Here is a 22,523-nt window from a genome sequence, read left to right as displayed (position 1 = left end):
TTTAAGAAAATAAGTTAAATCTTTACAAAGAAAATTTTGCATACATTATAAGCATTTTCCTTCACACTGAAGAAGTGATTTTGCAAATGTGTAAACTTTACTTGTAAAGTAACATTCTAACTTCTGGCAGTTGCAACGTTGTTGGGGGTAACCCACTCAATTATTGTCTTTAAGTGTGTAAAGTTTGAAAATGCAAGAAATTGTGCATAAAGGAAATAAATACGTGTTTATTAAATTTATTAAATTAGCAACTCAATACCATTACGGGTTAAACTAGAGCATTGACAAGGTTCATCCAGGAAGTAAGATCGAATGGCCGATAAAGAAAACAAAGACATCAATAAGGAAGAAATATTTATTGCATTATTTATAGAGATTCACTGGATACTTCTCAACATTTTCACCAGCGTTATTGAGGCATTTATCGTACCAGTGCAGCAACGTTTGTATGCCCGTGTCATAGGAGTCTGTCGCGAAGGTCTGGCGGCATGAAGTCACTGCCGTCTGTGCCTCAGCTTCGTTGTGGAAACGTTTTCCTGGCAGGAAACGCTTCATGAAACGGAAGAGATGAAAGTCACTTGGCGTTAGGTCGTGGCTGTAGGGTGGATGGTCGAAGATCTCGCATCCAAACTGAAGCAACAGATACCGTGTGGCGTTGGCTGTATGGGGTTGTGCATTGTCATGCAAAAGCGTGATGCATCTTGTCAGCGTGATGTCTCTTGTTCTGGATGGTCTTCCTCGGATTTCGCAATGTCTGACAATACCGGTCAGCATTAAAGGTCTCCCCTTGCGGTAAAAACTTGCACACGATGACACCACGTTCATCCCAGAAAACAGTGCACATGATTTTTTTGACAGAGATTGCTTGAATTTGGTTCTCACAGGTGAACCATTATGCCGCCAATGCATGGATTGTTGTTTTGTTTCTAGTGTGGTATGCGATACCCATCTTTCATCCCCAGTGACAACATTGTCGAGAAACTCGTCACCTTGCTTTGCGTAGGCCTACCGCTGGAGGAATGTCAATGCTGCTGCAAGGCGTCTCGTATTGTGTTCATCTGTCAGTTGTTCTGGCACCCATCTTGCACACACTTTCCGAAAACCAAGTCACCGGGAGACTATTTTGTGCAGCAGTGAGCGAGACATCTGGGGTAATTGACCAGAGAGTTCCGAAATTGTGAATCGCCGGTTCTGCAAAACTGCTTGCCGCACACTTTCCATCAGTTATGGCGTCACCAGGGACGGTCGGCCACTACGGTCTTCGTTGTGCACATTGGTTCGGCCTTCAGTGAATTGCCTGCATTATCGTCTGACCATACTGTCGCTCATAATGTCGGGTCCACACATGTTGTACAATTGGTGGTGGATCTCTGCTGGAGATTGCTTCTGAGCGTGCAGAAATCGGATAAATGCACGAATCTCGCAGTTGGTGGGAGACAATATCAGTACAGCCATTTTCTCCTAGCGCTGCGCAATAATTACTGCCGTTACAAGACTGAAACTGCACTGTATTATTCTCACATACCCCCTCTACCTGCATATGCGCATTCCCGTACAACTAGTCATGCCATCTCTGGATGCGATTGGAACTTACTTCCTGATGAATTGACGCGATTGAAACTTAAGATGAACCTCGTATAATGTTATTAATATTCATTGGCTCAAAAAAAGATAATGAATTTAGACCAGGCCTAATTAAAGAAAATGTAATATACTGTATTCCGGCCAAGAACAAACACGTTCACATCTCTATATGAATATAATAAATGGTTTGAAATGAGTCCCAATGCAATGAAGGCACTGTTGAAAAATACAAGACTTCATATCCAACATCCAACGCGGGAAAGTGTAGTCTAACCTCAGAACAACAACTTTGTATTGCTTCGCATTAAATGGATATTGTGTGTTAGTTCCATACAATAGCACACATTCATGGAGTGTTTAAAGTCTTCAGTCTGTAGAAGTATTATTCTCACAATATCCTTTCAAACTGCACTTTTATTCTCATTTGGAAGCCAGAAACTAGCCCCGCTGCGATTCAAGTGCTAGCGCGTTGGTCTTCTATCCAGGCGGACTAGGTTTGACTCCCGGCCAGGTCATGATGGAATTTGTTGAGAAAGCAAAATTTGCAGAGTGTTTTCCTCGAGGTGCTCCTGTTTCTCTCTCTCATTCCATCAATACACTCCACCTCATTTCATCTGTTATCCGCAATAGAAAAATAGGCTGGGGTGAAGTCTGGGGATAGAACGTGTTTCCGATTCTGATATAGCAGTCGTCGGCAAAACGTTAACGTAGTTGTCGCCACATGAAACGCAACTCGCATTGCAAGACGAGGGGTGATAGAAAGCAGTAGGCTGGAGAGGAGAGAGGACTGAACCTCGCCCGTATACAGTGAAACCTCTCCTTACGGACACCCCCAAGATACGGACACTCCTCATATACGGACAGATTTTTATGTCCAAACTGAAATAATATAGAAATAATGATAAATTTAACTCTCGTTTACGGACACACTCACACACGGACACGGACAGCTGTTTCATAGTTCTAAAGCTTGCTTTATCTCCTGACTGCGGACAGAACTTGAATTTCAAGATCTAATGTGTTACTTACAACTTACTTACAAATGGCTTTTAAGGAACCCGAAGGTTCATTGCCGCCCTCACATAAGCCCGCCATCGGTCCCTATCCTGTGCAAGATTAAGCCAGTCTCTATCATCATACCCCACCTCCCTCAAATCCATTTTAATATTATCCTCCCATCTACGTCTCGGCCTCCCTAAAGGTCTTTTTCCCTCCGGTCTCCCAACTAACACTCTATATGCATTTCTGGATTCGCCCATACGTGCTACATGCCCTGCCCATCTCAAACGTCTGGATTTTAAGTTCCTAATTATGTCAGGTGAAGAATACAATGCGTGCAGTTCTGTGTTGTGTAACTTTCTCCATTCTCCTGTAACTTCATCCCGCTTAGCCCCAAATATTTTCCTAAGCACCTTATTCTCAAACACCCTTAACCTATGTTCCTCTCTCAGAGTGAGAGTCCAAGTTTCACAGCCATATAGAAGAACCGGTAATATAACTGTTTTATAAATTCTAACTTTCAGATTTTTGGACAGCAGACTGGATGATAAGAGCTTCTGAACCGAATAATAACACGCATTCCCCATATTTATTCTGAGTTTAATTTCCTACCGAGTGTCATTTATATTTGTTAGTGTTGCTCCAAGATATTTGAATTCTTCCACCTCTTCGAAGGATAAATATCCAATATTTATATTTCCATTTAGTACAATATTCCCGTCACGAGACATAATCATATACTTTGTCTTTTCGGGATTTACTTCCAAACCGATTGCTTTACTTGCTTCAAGTAAAATTTCCGTGTTTTCCCTAACCGTTTGTGTATTTTCTCCTAACATATTCACGTCATCTGCATAGACAAGAAGCTGATGTAACCCGTTCAATTCCAAACCCTGCCTGTTATCCTGAACTTTCCTAATGGCATATTCTAAAGCGAAGTTAAAAAGTAAAGGTGATAGTGCATCTCCCTGCTTTAGCCCGCAGTGAATTGGAAAAGGATCAGATAGAAACTGACCTATACGGACTCTGCTGTATGTTTCACTGAGACACATTTTAATTAATCGAACTAGTTTCTTGGGAATACTAAATTCAATAAGAATATCATATAATACTTCCCTCTTAACCGAGTCATATGCCTTTTTGAAATCTATGAATAACTGATGTACTGTACCCTTATACTCCCATTTTTTTCTTCATTATCTGCCGAATATAAAAAATCTGATTAATAGTCGATCTATTACGCCGAAAACCGCACTGATGATCCCCAATAATTTCATCTACGTACGGAGTTAATCTCCTCAAAAGAATATTGGACAAAATTTTGTACGACGTCAACAAAAGTGATATTCCTCGAAAGTTACCACAGTTGGTTTTGTCCCCCTTTTTAAAAATAGGTACAATTATGGACTCCTTCCATTGTTCTGGTACAATTTCCTTTTCCCAAATAGCAAGTACAAGTTTATAAATTTCGCTATATAATGCAGTTCCACCCTCTTGTATTAATTCTGCTGGAATTTGATCGATACCTGGAGACTTGTACTTTTTCAGATTTTCTATCGCAATTTCGACTTCTGAAAGCGTGGGTTCGGGTATAAATGGCTCAGCAGTTTGTATTTCAATATCGTCCCGATCATTTCTATTTGGCCTATGTACATTTAGTAGTTGCGCAAAATAGTCTTTCCATCTGTTTAGGATTGATGGAGAGTCTGCAAGCAAGTCACCATTCTCATCCTTGATCACGTTTACCCTTGGCTGATATCCGTTCTTAAATTCCTTTATACCCTTATATAAATCTCGAATGTTTTTATTCTTACTATTTGTTTCTACCTCATTCAGTTTTTCCTTCAAGTAACCTCTCTTTTTATTCCTAAGTGTACGACTTGCTTCCCGTCTTTCATTGAAATAATTATCTCTCTCCTCCTCAGCTGGATCCTGTAAGAATTTCAATTTTGCCTGTTTCCTTCTTTCTACTACCATGCAACAATCTTCATCAAACCACGGTTTCTTTTTCTTAGTTTCATAATAACCTATGCTCTGCTCAGCTGCAATTTTGATACTATCTCTGATATTTTCCCACACACTATTAACATCTAATTCTTTCTCAACTTCGTCGGAACTTTCTAAAGTGGCAAACCTATTCGAAATTTCGACCTGATAATTTTGCTTAGCTTCCTCGTCCTTTAATTTCAAAATATTGAATTTAGTAATATTAACTTGTTGCTCTACTCGCTTGGCTACTGATAATCTTTCTCGTAATTCTCCAATCACCAAGTAATGGTCAGAATTACAGTCTACACCCCTGAAAGTTCGAATATCTACTATACTAGTATGTCTCCGTATATCTATCAAGATGTGATCTATTTGGTTGTGTGTCAATCCATCTGGAGAAGTCCAAGTATATTTATGTATATCCTTATGGGGGAATGTTGTACTTTTGACAATTAAATTTTTCGATGTGGCAAAGTTGACTAATCTAACTCCATTGTCACTACTAATTGCGTGTAGGCTCTCTTTTCCAATAGTTGGTCTAAAAATATCCTCCCGTCCTACTTTAGCGTTGAAATCCCCCAATAAAATTTTCATATGATATCTAGGGAACTGATCAAAAGTATGTTCCAATTCCTCATAGAAGCTATCCTTTATATAGTCGTCTTTCTCTTCTGTAGGGGCGTGAGCATTTATAACTATGATATCGCACCATCTACCCTTAAGTACTAAATATGATAACCTGTCACTGATAAATTCGACCTTTTTTACTGCTGATTTTATTCTTTTATGTACAAAGAATCCTGTTCCTAATTGGTGATTATTGTTTCCTTCCCCATAATACAGCAAGTAATCTCCTATTTGTGATATGCCATTCCCATCTAACCTAACCTCTTGTACTCCCACAAAGTCTATTCTATATCTAGCTAGTTCTTTTGCTACTAATGTTACCCCTCCTGTTCTATAAAGACTAGGTACGTTCCAAGTGCCAAATCTCAAAACCTTATTCCTTTGCTGTGGTCGTGCCAGAGAATCAGTCCTATTCCGAGGCTTACTGTAGGAATTCGTAACAAGCTGTTTTTTACGGTGATGGGTTGTTAGCCCTTCGCCCAACCCCCAAGCTGGAGGACCACCCCTTATCGGCTGTCCACGACTGCTTATTCAATATATTCGCAGCTACCCTCCATATCTGGAGGCCGTCTCCTCTATCCGCAACCTGAGGACGCGCCATGCCGTGGTGATAGGGACCCACCATACATGGTCTAATGAGTTACAAAGATGGAAAATTTAGTTTTGAGAATTAAATTCCTTAACATGGAAGAAGACAATAAGTGTCTCGTAGGCTACCACTAGCCCAGCCAGTTACCCCTTGTTAGCTGGAAGCGGGTGGATAAACAGAATCATAAAATTTAACCTGTCTGATGGGTTCAGGGTTTCCGCGATCGTGAAATTATATTCGACACATGATGGCATTAGTAAGATTATTATCTTCACTTCAATCAGTTTTTCTGTTTCCAGAGACATGGCACCTGAGCGTAAAGGTTAAGTTGAAAACTGTAAATTACAGTACTGCATAACTGTAGACCTAGAATAAAATTGCATGGTACAGTACTGTATTTTCCTTTTTCGGTCTTATCTACTGTAGTTTAAAGTTACAAAGAATTTACTGTAGTACAGTAGACTGTATTTAGAATTAAACTACAGTAATACATTTCATTTAAAGCACGAAGGGCTACATAACGCATATTATAAATTTTCTGTTAGAATGGGGAGTCTCCCTCCCAATAAATGACACCTCCCAAATCCGGACAGATTGTTATGTCCCTTCGATGTTCGTAAATGAGAGTTTTCACTGTAGTCTGGAAATAATTAACCGAACTGTATTATGTCTTTGCATCCTTCTGATGGCTTTGAAACTATTCATCAGCCCATCCCGATGTTTTAATTACTGAAGTGAAATGTTGTTCTCTATCATAAGTTGCAATTTGTAATTGCTCAAATAGAGTGGGGTTATTTTACGACGCTTTATCAACATCTTTGATCATTTAGCGTCTGAATGAGATGAAGGTGATAATGCCTGTGAAATGAGTCCGGGGTCCAACACCGAAAGTTACCCAGCATTTGCTCATATTGGTTTGAGGGAAAACCCCGGAAAAATCTTCAACAAGGTAACTTGCCCCGACCGGGAATCGAACCCGGCCACCTGGTTTCGCGGCCAGACGCGCTAACCATTACTCCACAGGTGTGGACCCTCAAATAGATGTTGGTCGGTCAATCGGGGGTGCGCTTTACATTTAACGTGTTTCATTTTTAAAGCATTTACTCACGTATATGCAGTGTTCTTTCCGATTTCTGATAACGAATTTGAATGACGTCATGTGCGTCAGGAGTCACATGACAGATGAACTGCGGCGCGAGGTGGCAGACCAGTAGTGAGTGATCTCATAGTCAGAGTGCATGGCGACTCATAGCAGAAATTCCCAAGAAAATCTAGCCTTTTTGGGAGGGATACATAACAACCCTTTTCGATGTCAAGTACAGTTAAGTGAAAATAAAAGAAGCCTGCAATAATCGAGGTTTCGTTATTTCCAAGAAAGACATCTTCTGTGTACATAATAAAATTAGTAAAGCTCGAATGAATTTAATTTGTATCATCTCGTGGGGTGCGGGGATTTGTGACGGGGGTGGATTTGCTTGTTTTCCACTCTGGAATTTATCCGAGCTTTGCCAGTCTTATTAGGTACACACAAGATGCCTTTCTGGGAACTAACTAAACCACGTTTTTTGCAGGCTCCTATGATCTTCACGTAACTGTACTTGGCATCGGAAAGGGTTGTTATGTACCCCTCTCAAAAAGGCTCGATATCTTGGGCATTGCTACTGTGATACACCGAGCACTCTGATTATAAAGTAACTGACTACTGGTTTGTCACCTCTCGCCGCAATTAAGCTGACGGTGTGATTCCTGACGCACATGGCGTCATTCAAATTCATTATCAGGGATCGGAATCAAACCTGTCGAACCTATATTGAAATAAAACCCTAGCACAAAATGACCTAAGGAGTGAATATTTTGAATTGTGAATTCTCGGGAAATTTTTAAATCTGGGAAATTTTCCCTTATTTAGGGTTCTTTGCAAAGTTTCAAAATTTTATATCAAAAAAATGATATTCGGCAACGTTTTTTACTTAATCAGTATTAATATTATGGCGAAGTACAAATGACAATACAGTTTTGTATAGGCCTAATATCCCATTATGGTGGTATCATGAAACCCTTTAAGTAGTTCACAACACTGCACAACAAAAGAATTTCTCTTTCCATTCCTTTACAAATATTCGTTTAGCTGCAATCTTTACGTTCAATGGTTTATGCCCGTGTGCACCATTCTCGCTTAAAATTTGACCATGGTTAAGTCGGCACTTGACCATCTTCAACTCCAATTTGCGAAGTATCAATCTCGATCAAAGTTAAACAAGCGAATTGATGATGATCAAATTTGATCACGGGTGTGGGACCGATTATCTTGAATTGAACATGGCCATGTCGAGAAAACCAAAATGGCGGCACGATTTGACGTACTTGATGGAAGTGAAGATGAAATGATGTATCTTGAACACGTAAATAACTGCGGAAATAACAGAATTAGTGTTATCGTAGAAAGAGTAAGTTTGTAGATGAATAATAAATTTTTTTTTCTCAAAATAGACTAATGTTTTATATATGTTTCTGCTTTGGAAGATCGGGACTTTACTTGAGGACAAAATATTATTTAGGCCTAACTGTCCAATTTTGTTAACATAATAATAAATTAGTTATTCTATGCCTATAATAATATAGTAAAACTAAATGACCATTTTGTAGAATGCGAGATTATCACCTATTAGCTATAGATTTTCCGTTTGACACTATTAGGATAACCTAAGCTGTTGATAAAGCGTCGTAAATAACCTACTAAAATAAAAAAATAAAAATAAACTATTAGGACCTACATGACGTTTTGGACAATTAGGCTATTTACGCTTGAATTAAGAGAAATTACACGGGTACCTTCCTTTCCCTCTGACTCCAAAATTCCAACCTTGTGAACACAAAATAAATGGATAAATTTCAGAACAAGGATACTTTCCTTTCCCTATTACTCCAAAATTCCAACCTTGTGCACACAAAATAAATTGGCACTAAAATTTCGTTTTCGTATGCATAATGATGCGTATTCGACATACACAGACGAATTGATTTTTTTTTAAATAATTGTTAGCGAGGTATCCGTATACTGAAATTTTCCCAAATAAATTATTGGCACTGAGATCTGTCTTTTCGTAAGCAAGATGATGAGCATTCGACTAACACATACAAATCTGCTCTTTTTAGTAGCCTATTTCAAGATAATTGTCAGTGAGGTATCCGTATACTGAAAATTTCCCAATTATTATCAATAATATGAAATAACCACTGTATAAATTACGTTACAAATTATATGGAATTATGTAAATACGTATAACTCACGTTGAATTGTGAGGTTAAATCCAACCAGGTAGCCTGCTTTTCTCTTAGAGAACTTCCGTCAGTACTTTTATTCTCTAATATGGATGCAGAATTGCTGACGAGATCTAAAAGAATTCCCACTTTGAACTGTGAGAAGTTCGGTGCTCTTTCCTTTTTTCCTTCCATGATTATTGAAACTTGTTATTTGAAAACTGCGAGGATGTTTGAAACAGTCCGACAAAGAAAAACGAAGCGATAATTAACAGAGTGCGTTCGTTCACTGTTTCATACGCGGTAACCTAGCGCTCAGATGATTCTTGTCAAGCGAGCATACCGTCAGCTGACGGTACTGAGTTGATCGAGGGAAAATGTCGGTGCACCGCATCTGTAACTTGATCATTGTCAAAAATTAACCATGTTTCCGTGGTTGCTGATAAACGGGCTAGATGATCGAGAATGGTGCACACTGCCATTAGAAACAGACATGATGATCGCCAGTTACAACTACTTGTTTATGTACTCTGCCTGTTCTACGTGGAGTGAGTGCGGATGGAGGGATGAAGTAGGGCTGGGAACGGAGCAGTTCGGTTCGGAGCAGTCACTGTGACGTCATTTCTCAGTTATTCTGAGTACAGTACCGAGCACAAATTTATGGCGGCAGATTTAAAATTTGTCTAGATTGAGTCGATTTTAGAGTGTACTTTGAAAGTGAAACCAAGCGTGTTTAAATGCGTTGTAGCAAAGCGCTTTCTCTTTGCTAATTGACGAGAAAAAAAGTGCTTCTCTTCATTGCAAAATGGCAGTTGCAAATTTTATTTGCGTGATTACAACTATTTGCAGAGTTATTTTACATGAAAGAACCTTCAATGCTCTTATATATGGCAGACGAAAGAAAAATTGATGAAATAATTTATAATACTAACGGCTAATAAATTAACATGTGAGGTAAACGTTAAACGCTCCAGCTAAGTAAAAAAGAAGACAGAAACAAACGGGCTCCATGAAACGCTGCCTTAAGCACTTAAAATATAACACACAGAATTATTTACTATTACGGAAAATGGATAAAATAATTGATAAAACGTGGAACCTTAAACTGAAGATCATAATGTTTATTTATTTTATAACATTACTAGCCTTCTATATAACCATGTTCTATTTGGAGAAGAGTAATTCTACTGATAAATTAAAGTAATTAGGTAACATAATTCGTAGAAATAAATACAAATAAAATGATGACTGTTGAGGTAACACATATCAAACAAACACAAATAAAAGTATATAATGTACTTTCTTTTTTAACATATTTCAATATGAATCAAATAATAATAATAATAATAATAATAATAATAATAATAATAATAATTATTATTATTATTATTATTATTATTATTATTATTATTATTATTATTATGGCTTTTAAGGAACCCGGAGGTTTATTGCCGCCCTCACATAAATCCGCCATCGGTCCCTATCCTAAGCAAGATTAATCCAGTCTCTACAATCATATCCCACCTCCCTCAAATACATTTCAATATTATCCTCCCATCTAAGTCTCGGCCTCCCAAAAGGTCTTATTCCATCTGGCCTCCCAACTACCACTCTATATGCATTTCTGGATTCGCCCATACGTGCTACATGCCCAGCCTATCTCAAACGTCTGGATTTAATGTTTCTAATTATGTTAGGTGAAGAATAAAATGCATGCAGTTCTTCGTTATGTAACTTTCTCCATTCTCCTGTAACTTCATCCTTCTTAGCCCCATATATTTTCCTAAGCATCTTATTCACAAAGACCCTTAACATCTACTCTCTCAAAGTGAGAGTCCAAGATTCACAACCATACAGAAGAAGGAAGTGGCGAGAATGAGTGGGATTCCATACGCCTGATAAAGTTACCTCATAACTTATTGATCCATAGGAGTGGGGGAAAAACTCCGGAAAAAAACCTCTCCTAGGCAACTCGTCCCAAGTGGGCAATCTAGCACCGCTGGGTTCGGGAGCGAACACGGTACCACGAGACCACAATGGTGGGCATCTGAGCTTTTAGTTTTATACTGTGAACGGTAAAAGTGAAGCAAAATGGAAAACTGAAACCCAATGGTACTTTTTCTTGCAGATAGTTGCGATATGACAAGTTAGTTAATGCTGCTATAAAGAAAATCTGAAATTAATCTTGTGCTTGTACTTCACAAATTACAGTAACTTTTGAGGAACCAATCTGATTATTTTACAGATGCAGTTCTATCCTTGCAAGGCGATTGGGCGCAGAGAATCAGTTGAAGAACCAAAGGTAAAACAAATCAAACTAGATGTCGAAGAAGGAAAAGACACACAAGAAACCAAGGAAGAAGAAGTCAAGAAAGAAGAAATCAAGCAAGAAATGAAGAAACAAGAAGTGATGAAAGAACAAAACGGCACTGAAAATCTTCGTAAGAATATGCTTCGCAGCGTTGTGGATTCCAGTGTCGAAGAAGATATCCCAGTTGTCTGATATTATCCACATGAAGTAACACATCCCCAGCTATACACGCCGACACCTGTACCATCGTTCGGATAAAGGTCTGTCCTGCAATATTTTTTTTCATCAGTTTGTGTGAATATGAGAGTGTGAGCCATTATTAGTAGGCTGCGGATTCATAAGCGCCAAAAACCGTGTAAATATTCTCAAAACTTAGGAAAACATGCATTAAAAATAGAAAATATGCAAGGAGCAAACGTTTTAAAGCCGGGCACTTGACGATGAAGCCATTCGTCCTGTTTCGCTCCGATTTTTTCGTAGACAGTTTCTTTCTGGAAGGTTGGACATCTGACGAGTTGCTCCCCCTTCAGTCTCTTCATTCAGACCGCACAATAGACAAATAAGTGACTGGAGGATTCCTAGTCTGTGTAGTTGTTTGTCTTGCAGTCATAGCGTATAATTAATATGACAACTACTACTACAAACTCCCTGGATGAATCAGGACCCACTCGTCATCATCGGCTTTGATTTTCACACCGTCTGTTTTCTTGCATTCCGAATTATTTTATATTTAATTACCAACTCCAATAAAAAATTTTTCTGTATTAGTAAAACGGGAGCCTTTATTTCTTTTCACATCAGCAGTTTTGCCGTTCATTTTAAACAATTGAGGAGATCGGGAGTAAAATATGGTAAGTGACGTTTTAGTGTTTAAAGTTATAGGTAGGTAAACTTTTATACAAGCAACTTTTTATAGTTACCAGGAAAGTAAAATCTGTATACTTTTGCCATCTGTTGAGTTATTGGAAAATAAATTACTCCATTAGACGCAGAATGTAAGAAACCATATTCTGCGCTACATATCTCTTTTTTGACAAAAAAGTCAGTTACCCGAGCCCCTCAAATAGTAATTGCCAAAGAGATCGTAATATTGTACAGGTTTTGTCAATTTGAAGCTGGTGAAACTCGTTCAGAGTAGGCCTAATTTTAATTTTGACAAAACCTTCCTGGCACATTCTGTCCCCCATTTTCGCTAAAGTTAAAAAAAAATCTTAGTCAACATCCGTCTGGAAATCGTTGTTGAATCCGAACTGCACGAAAAAATGTTAATACAACTGTTAAAATTATAGCACATGTTAACAAGTAACAGATTAGTGCATTTTTAACATTTTGGTGATGAAACCAGCCCGTAATTTTCTGTATACTTAGCATCACTTTTATGCGGTGAGCAGAACATGCAAAATATGCTAAATCCGCAGCGTATTCATGAGTGTTAGTGAAATTGTATGTGATATTGTGATTAGATCTATACGAGTAAGTGTGATTGTGGTTATGGGAGTATTTGAGTGCGATAGCGTGAATTTGTGTGTGTGTGTGTGTCAATGTCCCTATGAGTTTCGGTGTGATTCTGAGAATATGAATGTGCGAGCAGGATCAAGAGTGGGACATAACAATCAATGTGTAATTATGTCTTCGTGATTTCAGTAATGGGAGTACGTTAGTAATTATTGTGCGAAAATTCCAGTGTGATTGCGAGAATTTTGAGTGTTACTGTTATAAATCCTCTGATTGAAGTTCTGGCTGATATATACATCTATTATTAGGCAGTATATCTCACTTGACGATATGTGTCAGAGGAAGAATAATTGTGTGTATGCATCTGAAGTCTGGCTAGTGTAATATGTAACTAGTCGGCGATGTATACAATGGAGGAGGAAAGGAACTGGCCACACTACCACATTATCTTCTGGCCTAGTTGCCTCTTAAGTTGTGTCTTCTTGGTATTACTTGTGAGGTTCAGACCTGTCTTCGGACAGTTGACTAAACAACAACAACAACTGAAATTTATTTTGTGTCTGATTCTAAGAACGGGAGCATGCAAATTGAATGGTAACAAGATTGTTGAGTGTGTTTTTGTTGATACTGTGATTACGTGTTACATAATTGGTATTGATATTATAATTTGCACTGTTCTTGTTTTCTTTGTGTCATTCAAAATATTTTATTTCAGGATCATTTTGAAATGCAGTGACTATGTCATGAGATAGGTAAACGCTCATATAAATTAGGTTCTTTTTTTATCAAAAAGTTAAAATCAGAATTGGAAGCGTAAATTTTGTGGAAGTTTTTGAGCATTCACTTACACAACATGAAACAGACAAAAAAAAAGAAAGAATAATCACGAGCTCAAAAGCATTTCCGTTGGATTTCCATATATTTCTTTTTCAGGAGTTATTGTTTGAGATATTTAAAGCAAAAAGTTTAGTACACTTTTGCTCGATTTTGCTTCCTTTTTTAGATAAAGATTGTTTTATATGAAACATTTCATAGGGTATTTTGGAAAAGCCACTAATTTAATTTCCAATATACTCAGTTAATTAAAAGTGTGCAGTATTATAAAAATGCATTGAAAGAATTTTACTTTTGTTCTTTAAATTTGCTGAATTGTGATTCGAACAAATGTAACTTTTCGTTCTCCATAGGACTTTTACAATGTTGCATTTGCTGGGATCAAATGTCTGACATTTAAAGGACGAAAGAAATTGTTTCAGTCATTTATGATCACAATATTCTGCTTCCTTAAATTGAATTAGTACATTGAGAATTAAGTCAATAGTGTTCGCAAAATACGCTATGAAATATTTCATATAAAACAATTTTTATCTCGTAAAGGAAGCCTAGCGGGTTGTGCTAGGTTACTTTGACATTAAAATTCGTCGAGGGATATTTACTCAAAACATCAAGAAAAGCATAAATTTCGGTAGTACCAAAGCGCGATATGAAGATGGAACATAGGCCTACTTTCAGAATACTTCTAGTTTCTCGCGGTAGATCACATACAGTAATAGTCCACATTTATGTTAGCATGCAACGGAATACCAATGCGGCAGCGGTTGTTTTACAGGAATATCGTCACCTTAGGTAACATGACAATTAAATATTTTCTATAACAAAGAGGTTAATCTTAATATAGTGCTGGGCAATTACTTATAGATATTGATTATGACAATGCGATTATGCTAGTGGGGTGATATACCTATGATTCTTGTGTGTGATTTTCTTTTGGCACTGTGGATGACATGTCATATAGGCCCTAACTGAAATTCCTGTTATAATACTGAGCAAAGAACGTGGATTTCTTGACACTGTCTGCTATTCTAATGGATTTTCTTTCTTTTGTTAAGTTCACAATTAAACTTCGAATAGCTAATAAAAGTTCCATAATGTACACTCATATAGCATTTCTTGCACTCGTCGACCTAGGTGGCGTAATCGGTAGAGTGCGGGCCTTCTGTTCCCGAGGTTGCCGGTTCGATCCCGGTCGCTTAAATGCGACAGGCTTATGTCAGTATATTTACTGGCCTGTAAAAGAACTCTTGCGGGACAAAATTCCGGCACACCGGCGACGATGATATAATCTCGGCAGTTGCGACCATCGTTAAATAAAACATTTTTTCTTGCACACCCTTTCGCCTTAAGTAAATAAGTATGTACTAACCGTAACTAAATTGATACAGTTCAGTTCTCACATTAAGCCATTAAAAATGACCTTTGCAGCAATGGTAAGAACACATGTATGGAGATCTTTCTTCACCTTCAACTAACGATCACTAATTTATCACATGTTTGAGAGGGAAATGAACACACACAGCTTCGCGTTGTTTTATATACATGCACCATATGCATATGCATAAAGTGTTCTATAATCAAGCAGAATTTTCTTCTTACTACGTACGTACAGTTTCCCTGGAAAAGGATGAGACGATTGAATATTCCTAAGTCTCAGATGTAAGACACTGCGCATGATCGGAGACCAGAGCACTGATACACAAGATAACGAATATTGAGTTACTTAAATGCAGGCTATTTGGTTTGTTACTACCATCGTTCCGAAATTCACTTCAAATACTGCAAAAAATATGATAATATTACGTAAATAAAATATAAATATATACGTAAATCGTGTAGTTAAATCGACAATGGACCTTCATGACTAGATCGACACTCCACACAGAAAAGAAAGCTTTCGTGTTGTTTCAATAGCTCAGACGCTAAGACTTCTGCCTGTTGTGTACAAGAGAGCGAGTTCGATTCTCAGTCTACATCAACGATTTTTGTGTCCAAATAATGTTCAAATAGTTAAGTAACGTTGAAATAGAGTTCTACAAAGTCCTGAGATTAAGTGTTAATGATCACAGGCAATACAAAATTACAAGTTATAATATTATAAACGTTAATCTAGTGAATGCATTTATACACACACACACACACACGTATACAATGTAGATGCATATATAATAAAAACTAACAATTAAAATGAAATTAAAAAATATTCTTAAGCCACACAGACAAACTTTTACAAAGGTTAGAGTCCTTAGGCTATGTCATTTGCTGAGTAATAATTACAATATTTTATTAGTAGCTTTCACATATGTGTAAGAAATGCACTCGCACAAAACACTTTTTGTTAAAAGTGTGGCTTTGGATTATTTCATTCTCACCCCTTCAGTTGATTTTAACTATTTTATCTACGTGTTTCCAATAGTGTTTAATTTAATGTGCATTCAATTTTATTCATGTTATGATTGAATGAAAAAGCAATGGTGCAGTTATTGACTAATTACATATATTAATACTAATTATTAAATGCAACTATTAAGTAACCAATTGTAGTATCTTTTGCAAAATCTTTAATGTTTAAGTTGTCAATAATATTTCTGTACCATATACTATAAGACGTTAAAAGAATTTGCAATAGATTTGGAATCCTTTACTTTATAATCACTTGTTTTAATGAAAAAATATTTTCTCTCTTAGAATATCTACAAGTTTAACTTTAATAACATTCCGAATAGCTTTAATTGCATTATCTGAATTTTGTACTTTTCTATTCAAATGTATTCTATTTCCCTTTTTCATAATTTTTTATAAATTATACTGTACTTCTTGTAGTATTTAAGAACATGAGGATCATTACATTGCAGCTCATTACATAGAGATTCTTCTTTTTAATACATGAGATTTTTAAGTCCCTGCGTTATCTACATTTTTGTACTTTTGAATTTTTTCACAACACTGAGTGGAGAACATCCACTGAAGTGATTCTGAAATTAAGTGAAAGATACAATACATTTACTCTTAATATCAGTAGTACCAGTATCATATACGTTTTTCCAAGATTCATTTTGTAGACATAAATATAAATAATCACTAGATACAGCATTTACGACCCTTTTTTAGTTTTTAAATTAATATTTTGTAATTGTTCAGTGACATTGGAAACACTTAGGATTTGTTTCTCATGTTCAGACAAGCCATCAATTATAGATTCTGTCTAATAGAAATTCAGTCTAATTCTGTGTACAAAAATTGTATCAATGACTGTGCTACTTAAGCTTGTATGCTGGTGGAAAAATTACGCTAAGACTAAGGTTGTCAGTTTCAAGGAGTGAATTTAATGTACTTTTACGGAAAAGTTCCGAGAGATAATCTATGTTTATGTCACTACAGAATGGCCACCTATGCCCACCGACGCCCTCGAAAGCGAGACGAATTGTGGAGTCACGTTGTTGACACCTGGGAAGATCTCGTCGGGGATCAGAACCTATTCCACAATCTCGTGACATCCATGCCGGATTGACTTAGAGCTGTAATAGAAGCTGTCATGTGGACAAGATTTTAAGTTAACAGGTCTCTTGTTGTTTCTTATTATTATTGTTTGAGGAAGAATACTTTTAACTTCCAAGTGAGATTTTGTTGACGAGGTTCAGCCCACTTGTAAGACCCAGAAATTGGGCATAAATTATTCCATATTTGCTACAAATTAGACAGTCGAAGAACTCTGAAGAAATTAATTACACCTCAATAAAAAAGTTTTACCTGGGATCGAACACGAGACGTTTCGGTAATATATTGGAACCGACACGCTACTATATGAGCTACCGAGATAAGACAGCGACAGTAGCAGTCCACAATGTAGATCCCATAGCAGGCATTTGCCATTCGGTAGAGAGAAGCAATGATATTTTGTGACTCGAGAAATGTTGTGAAATCGTGGCCTTAAATGGCTATCTTCTTCGTGGTTGTTATTCTGATCCTTGTCCTTTTGTGGTCTTTGTAACAATTCTTCTTGTATATGTCATAGCATTTATTGTTACGTCGATATCGAGTGAACCGCGCTGTAGAACTTTAACTTCCGACGACCAAGAGTCGTCTCATTCCTTTTAAGGGTAACTGTACATATTATTAAATAAATAATGTAATTACGATTGGTGTACAGAGACTTATTTTACCCACTATACGCTCGTATACAGATTAAAGAGCACAATGTGCATACGATGCATTTCTGTTGCAGCTATTTTAGGATTCTTCTAATCCCGCCACGTTCAGCATTCGTTTGTATTAGACGGTTTTATGTGATTCCATGCCGATTGTCCTGAAAATCATAATTTCTTAAGGATTCTTTAAATGAGCTGCTCGGGTGAAGACAATGTTAAGTAACATTTTCACATAATTATATGTTATTCATAAAAATAATGTTATGTCACAAGATCTTTTCAGTAGACTACCATTTGTCTTTTGTATGTGAGACGTTTTATATTGAAGTTTCGAATGTTGGCAATACATGTCAGTGTTACATGAGCATGAGTTTTTCAAACATTAAAGTTACTGTATTTCAAAATGTAGTTTTAGTCACTTAACATTGTCTTCACACGAGCAGCTCAACTGCTGCTATGTTCAGAATTCGTTTGTATTAGATGGTTTTATGTGATTTTGTGCTTATTGTCCTGTAACGTGTAACTTCTTGAGGATTTATCTAATGCTGCTATGTTCAGCATTCGTAGGTATTAGACTGTTCTATGTTGGTTCTATGCCTATTGTCCTGTCACTCGTTAACTTCTTGGGGATTCTTCTAATGCTGCCATGTTCAGTATTCATACATATTAGACGATGCTATGTCATAGGGGGAGAGACAACAGTTTCCTTGAGAGAGGGGCAAAGCAAAACCATAGAATCCCCATATAACCGGGTTATGGGGACATTATTTACCTCATCCCCCCGTTATAGCTTAACCGTTGTAGAGTATATCGGAATATAATCATTTGATAATAATGGTATTTTCGGGGGCATGTTTCTTACAGTTACGTCCATATCCGTGAGGTTTCGGACCGAGTTATATAGGGCTTGAACTGTAGGTCTACTACAAATTATAATAGGACATAACTTAAAACAATCTCCTTTTTGTCTCTCGTACAGGAACATGTGCATACATCAATAAAACTACGTAACAATGCTAACAGAAACATTTTATATGACGTTTACCTTCCTGAAGATATCATGAAATGTAAACCGTAATTATTATTTAATCTCGTGCTTAAGTTCACACATTATTCCGGGATCACTTTTCATTTTTTCTGCATTGTTGTGCAGTATGTAACTCATATTTCTCCAAGTGGCGGCCTGAATACCTGCAGACTTCTAACACGTGAGTACCGGCTGTTACAAAAGAAAAATTACAATGCTTCCATTCCTCAAATGAGGTATAGAAATTCTTATACATTCAGAACTTTAAAATAAATGTTATAGTCTAGACACATGATCTGAAGACTTAATTGTCAAATAAAGCACAGAAACTTAATCATAGAGAAAAGCATAAAATATCTTTTGAACTCAATATTTTCTAACGTTAATAGTAGAAAAAGAGTTGAGACAAGTTTGGAGGGGTAGTGCAACCCTATGCACCCCCATAACTCCGTCTATGGCTGTGTGGTTCCATGCCGATTATCCTGCAACCATTTTGTGATTCTATACCTAGTGTCCTGCAACTGGTAACTTTTTGGAGCATTCCTTTGGACTAGACGGTTTTATGTGATACCATGCCCATTACCATGTAACTCGTAATATTCTTTTCAATGGCTTCATTCAATGTTAAATCTCACATATTTATGACAGTTATCTTTGGTAGCTAGTGGCCGTGTATCTTAATGTCGGCACGTGATTGTGAATTAATCTTCAGAAATTATGTTACATGGATTATATTACATTTTTACATATTACACAGGGTGTTTAAAAACTACGGGGCATAATTTCAGGTATGTATTTCCCACATGTGGACAATCAAAACAGTTCATTACAACATGTGTCCGGAAATGCTTCATTTCCGAGTTATGGCCTTCACAACATTGAAATTCACCGGAAAGTTCTTCTTTCCGCACGTCATTGTCATTACAGAAGATGTTTAAAATGTCCACCTCCTGCTTGAATACAGATCTCACATCGATGTCTCATTGTCCTGCGAACACGATCCCAAACTCCAGGAGTATTGCGTATGTCCTCAGAACATGCCACAATTCGATTCCGAAGGAATTCCAAATCATGCATCGGAGACGAATAAACCAATGATTTTAAATGGCCCCACAAGTAGAAATCGAGAGGGTTCAGATCAGGTGAGCGTGGAGGCCAAGCAATTGGGCCACCTCTACCTATCCATCGATCAGGAAACCTTCGATCCAAGTACCGGCGAGCCGTACGACTGAAGTGTGCAGGAGCGCCATCATGCAAGAAGTGAATGTCTTAACGATTGATCAGTGGAGTGTCTTCTAAAACATGAGGTATGGTGTTTTCCAGGAAGTTTGTGTACGCCTGCCCCGTAAGTCTGTTTACAAGTACATGGGGTCCAACTAATCGATCAGCAATAATACCGGCCCACATGTTGAGGGAGAACCGCACCTGGAGATGAGATGGAACAGTTGCACGTGGGTTTTCATACGCCCATACATGCTGATTGTGGAAATTTGTTATGCCATCTCGTGTGAACTGTGCTTCATCTGTAAATAATACTAAGGCAGGAAAGTTCGGATTTACACCACACTGCTGCAAGAACCACTGACAGAACCTAACTCGTGCAGGGTAATCTGCTGGTGACAGGGCCTGTACACGTTGCAAATGATAAGGATACAATTGATAACCTTTCAACAGTCTCCAGACAGTCGTATGAGGAACACTGACTTGCAACGCTACCCTTCGTATGCTGATAGAAGGAGTCATGTTCACAGCCTCCAGAATCTCCTCCTGTACTTCTGGGGTTGTAGATCTTGGTCGTCCCCTTCCCAAACCAGGAGAGTTAAATTCTCCATACTCGCACAGACGGTAATGGAGACGTACAAATGACTTCCGATCTGGACATTGTCGCTATGGGTACCTCTCCTGGTACAAACGACGAGCCAGCGCAGCATTGCCGTCCGCCTTACCGTACATGTAGTGTATCTCTGCCAGCTCTTGATTTGAATACATGTCGCACAGTCTAACGCATACACAACACTGACTGTAACCTTCGCTTCGGAATGAACTGTCAGAGTGCCCTCTTAATGTCTCCTTTGACGGCAACGACCTGCGGAAAGAAAAACATTCCGGTGAATTTCAATGTTGTGAAGGCCATAACTCGGAAATAAAGCATTTCCGGACACATGTTGCAATGAACTATTTTGATTGTCTACATGTGGGAAATACATACCTGAAATTATGCCCCGTATTTTTTAAACACTCTGTATATTACATTGAAATATATCACTATTTTTTTAAATTAAATAATTATTATGTGATTAAAATGAAAGGTAAAGGCACTTATGACATCATCAGATGAGTAATAAAAGCACACACTGAAAATGATTAATGTATTTCCAAAATTCTCTCTGTCTGATAGCGTTTTCTTCAAGTACTATCATCCTAAAATAATGGAGTTTACGTTATATTTCACCTCCACATTTTACGAGAGAATATTGAAATTCAGAATGCAGTAGATAATATACTAGTACGTCATCGGGATAAAATTATATACAAACAGCGAATGCAGGAAAACGCGCTTCTTTTTAAAAAAATTTGTGCTAATACTGCGTATAATTGTAATATATCAGCTATTAATGTACTGAATTTTACTGTCACACAATTTGTGTAAATAGATTATCTTCTTTAGCAACTGCCTGAATGTTTATAATAAACTATAATGACTATCTGAACACAAAAATAGCGTAACTGATGGATACAATGAAAGCGAGTTAATGTTATTGCTTGACAAAGAAATTGCTTCCATGAACCTCGGGTTGTTTTAATGCATGATTGCCAAACTGGGCTTCACGTACAGCTAATGGATATTTTACAATTAATGAGAAATGTCTCCTATGGGCATCGACCACTTTCTGGCAGAACAAATACCCGTCGCACGAGAAATATTGAAAGTTAGTCGCCATTAATAATTGCAAATGATCTACAGCTCAGGGATCAGAAGTGATGTGTTGTATTCCTAAAGCGAGAGAGTACTCTAGATCAGTGGTACTCAATCTTAACGTATCTCTAGGGGTACGCGGGGTTGTCTCAAGGGATACGCACCCCAATGACTACGTATGTAAAAATGCTGATAAATTAATTTTATTGTACCTTTTGGTATTTATTGCAACTTACGTATTTTCTTTTACAATATGAACTCTGTTATTTTCCTCGTTTCAATAACATTTTACTTAATTTATTACTTTTATTATTGCATACATAGCTATTGTATGAATGAATGAATGAATGTATGTATGTATGTATGTATGTATTATTATTATTATTATTATTATTATTATTATTATTATTACTTTGCTTGCGTGCAGGAGTCATAGTCTTTTGTTATTTCTTATACAATCGCAATGGGATACGAAGGTAATAAAGGTATTTTGGGGGTACGCTAACAAAAAGGTTTGACTACCACTGCTGTAGGTGACAGCAATGAACATTCCATCATCCTGACGCAAGACTGATCACTCCAAGGAATTCATATTGGCAAGGCGTTGGCTGCAAGCAACCCATAAATTACAGCGTTTAAAATTTGTTCCCTCATAATTAAAATAAGTAGAAGGAAACATCACGTCATATTCTGGAGAAACGAGCTTTAACTTTGATGGAATGACAGGCAGATTGAGACTTTTATTATCCTTGGGTCGTGAGTCACAGTGTAAGAATTCGGGC

At 37.4% G+C, this 22,523-nt stretch overlaps 1 protein-coding gene across 3 annotated transcripts in view; it reads left to right on the top strand.

The window, feature by feature from the left end:
- LOC138694201 (uncharacterized) overlaps positions 1 to 22,523 on the top strand; it is a 334,207-nt gene that overhangs the window by 285,788 nt on the left and 25,896 nt on the right. For all 3 annotated transcript variants that reach the window (XM_069817762.1, XM_069817760.1, XM_069817761.1), the window contains one exon: positions 11,295 to 11,620. In XM_069817762.1, coding sequence (XP_069673863.1) covers positions 11,295 to 11,552 — 258 coding nt within the window. In that variant the 3' untranslated portion in view covers positions 11,553 to 11,620. The remainder of the gene's footprint in view (positions 1 to 11,294; positions 11,621 to 22,523) is intronic.

This window comes from Periplaneta americana, unplaced genomic scaffold (genome assembly GCF_040183065.1).
Source record: "Periplaneta americana isolate PAMFEO1 unplaced genomic scaffold, P.americana_PAMFEO1_priV1 scaffold_84, whole genome shotgun sequence".
Taxonomy (NCBI): Eukaryota; Metazoa; Arthropoda; class Insecta; order Blattodea; family Blattidae; genus Periplaneta; species Periplaneta americana.
This window is presented reverse-complemented; position numbering and strand designations above follow the sequence as displayed.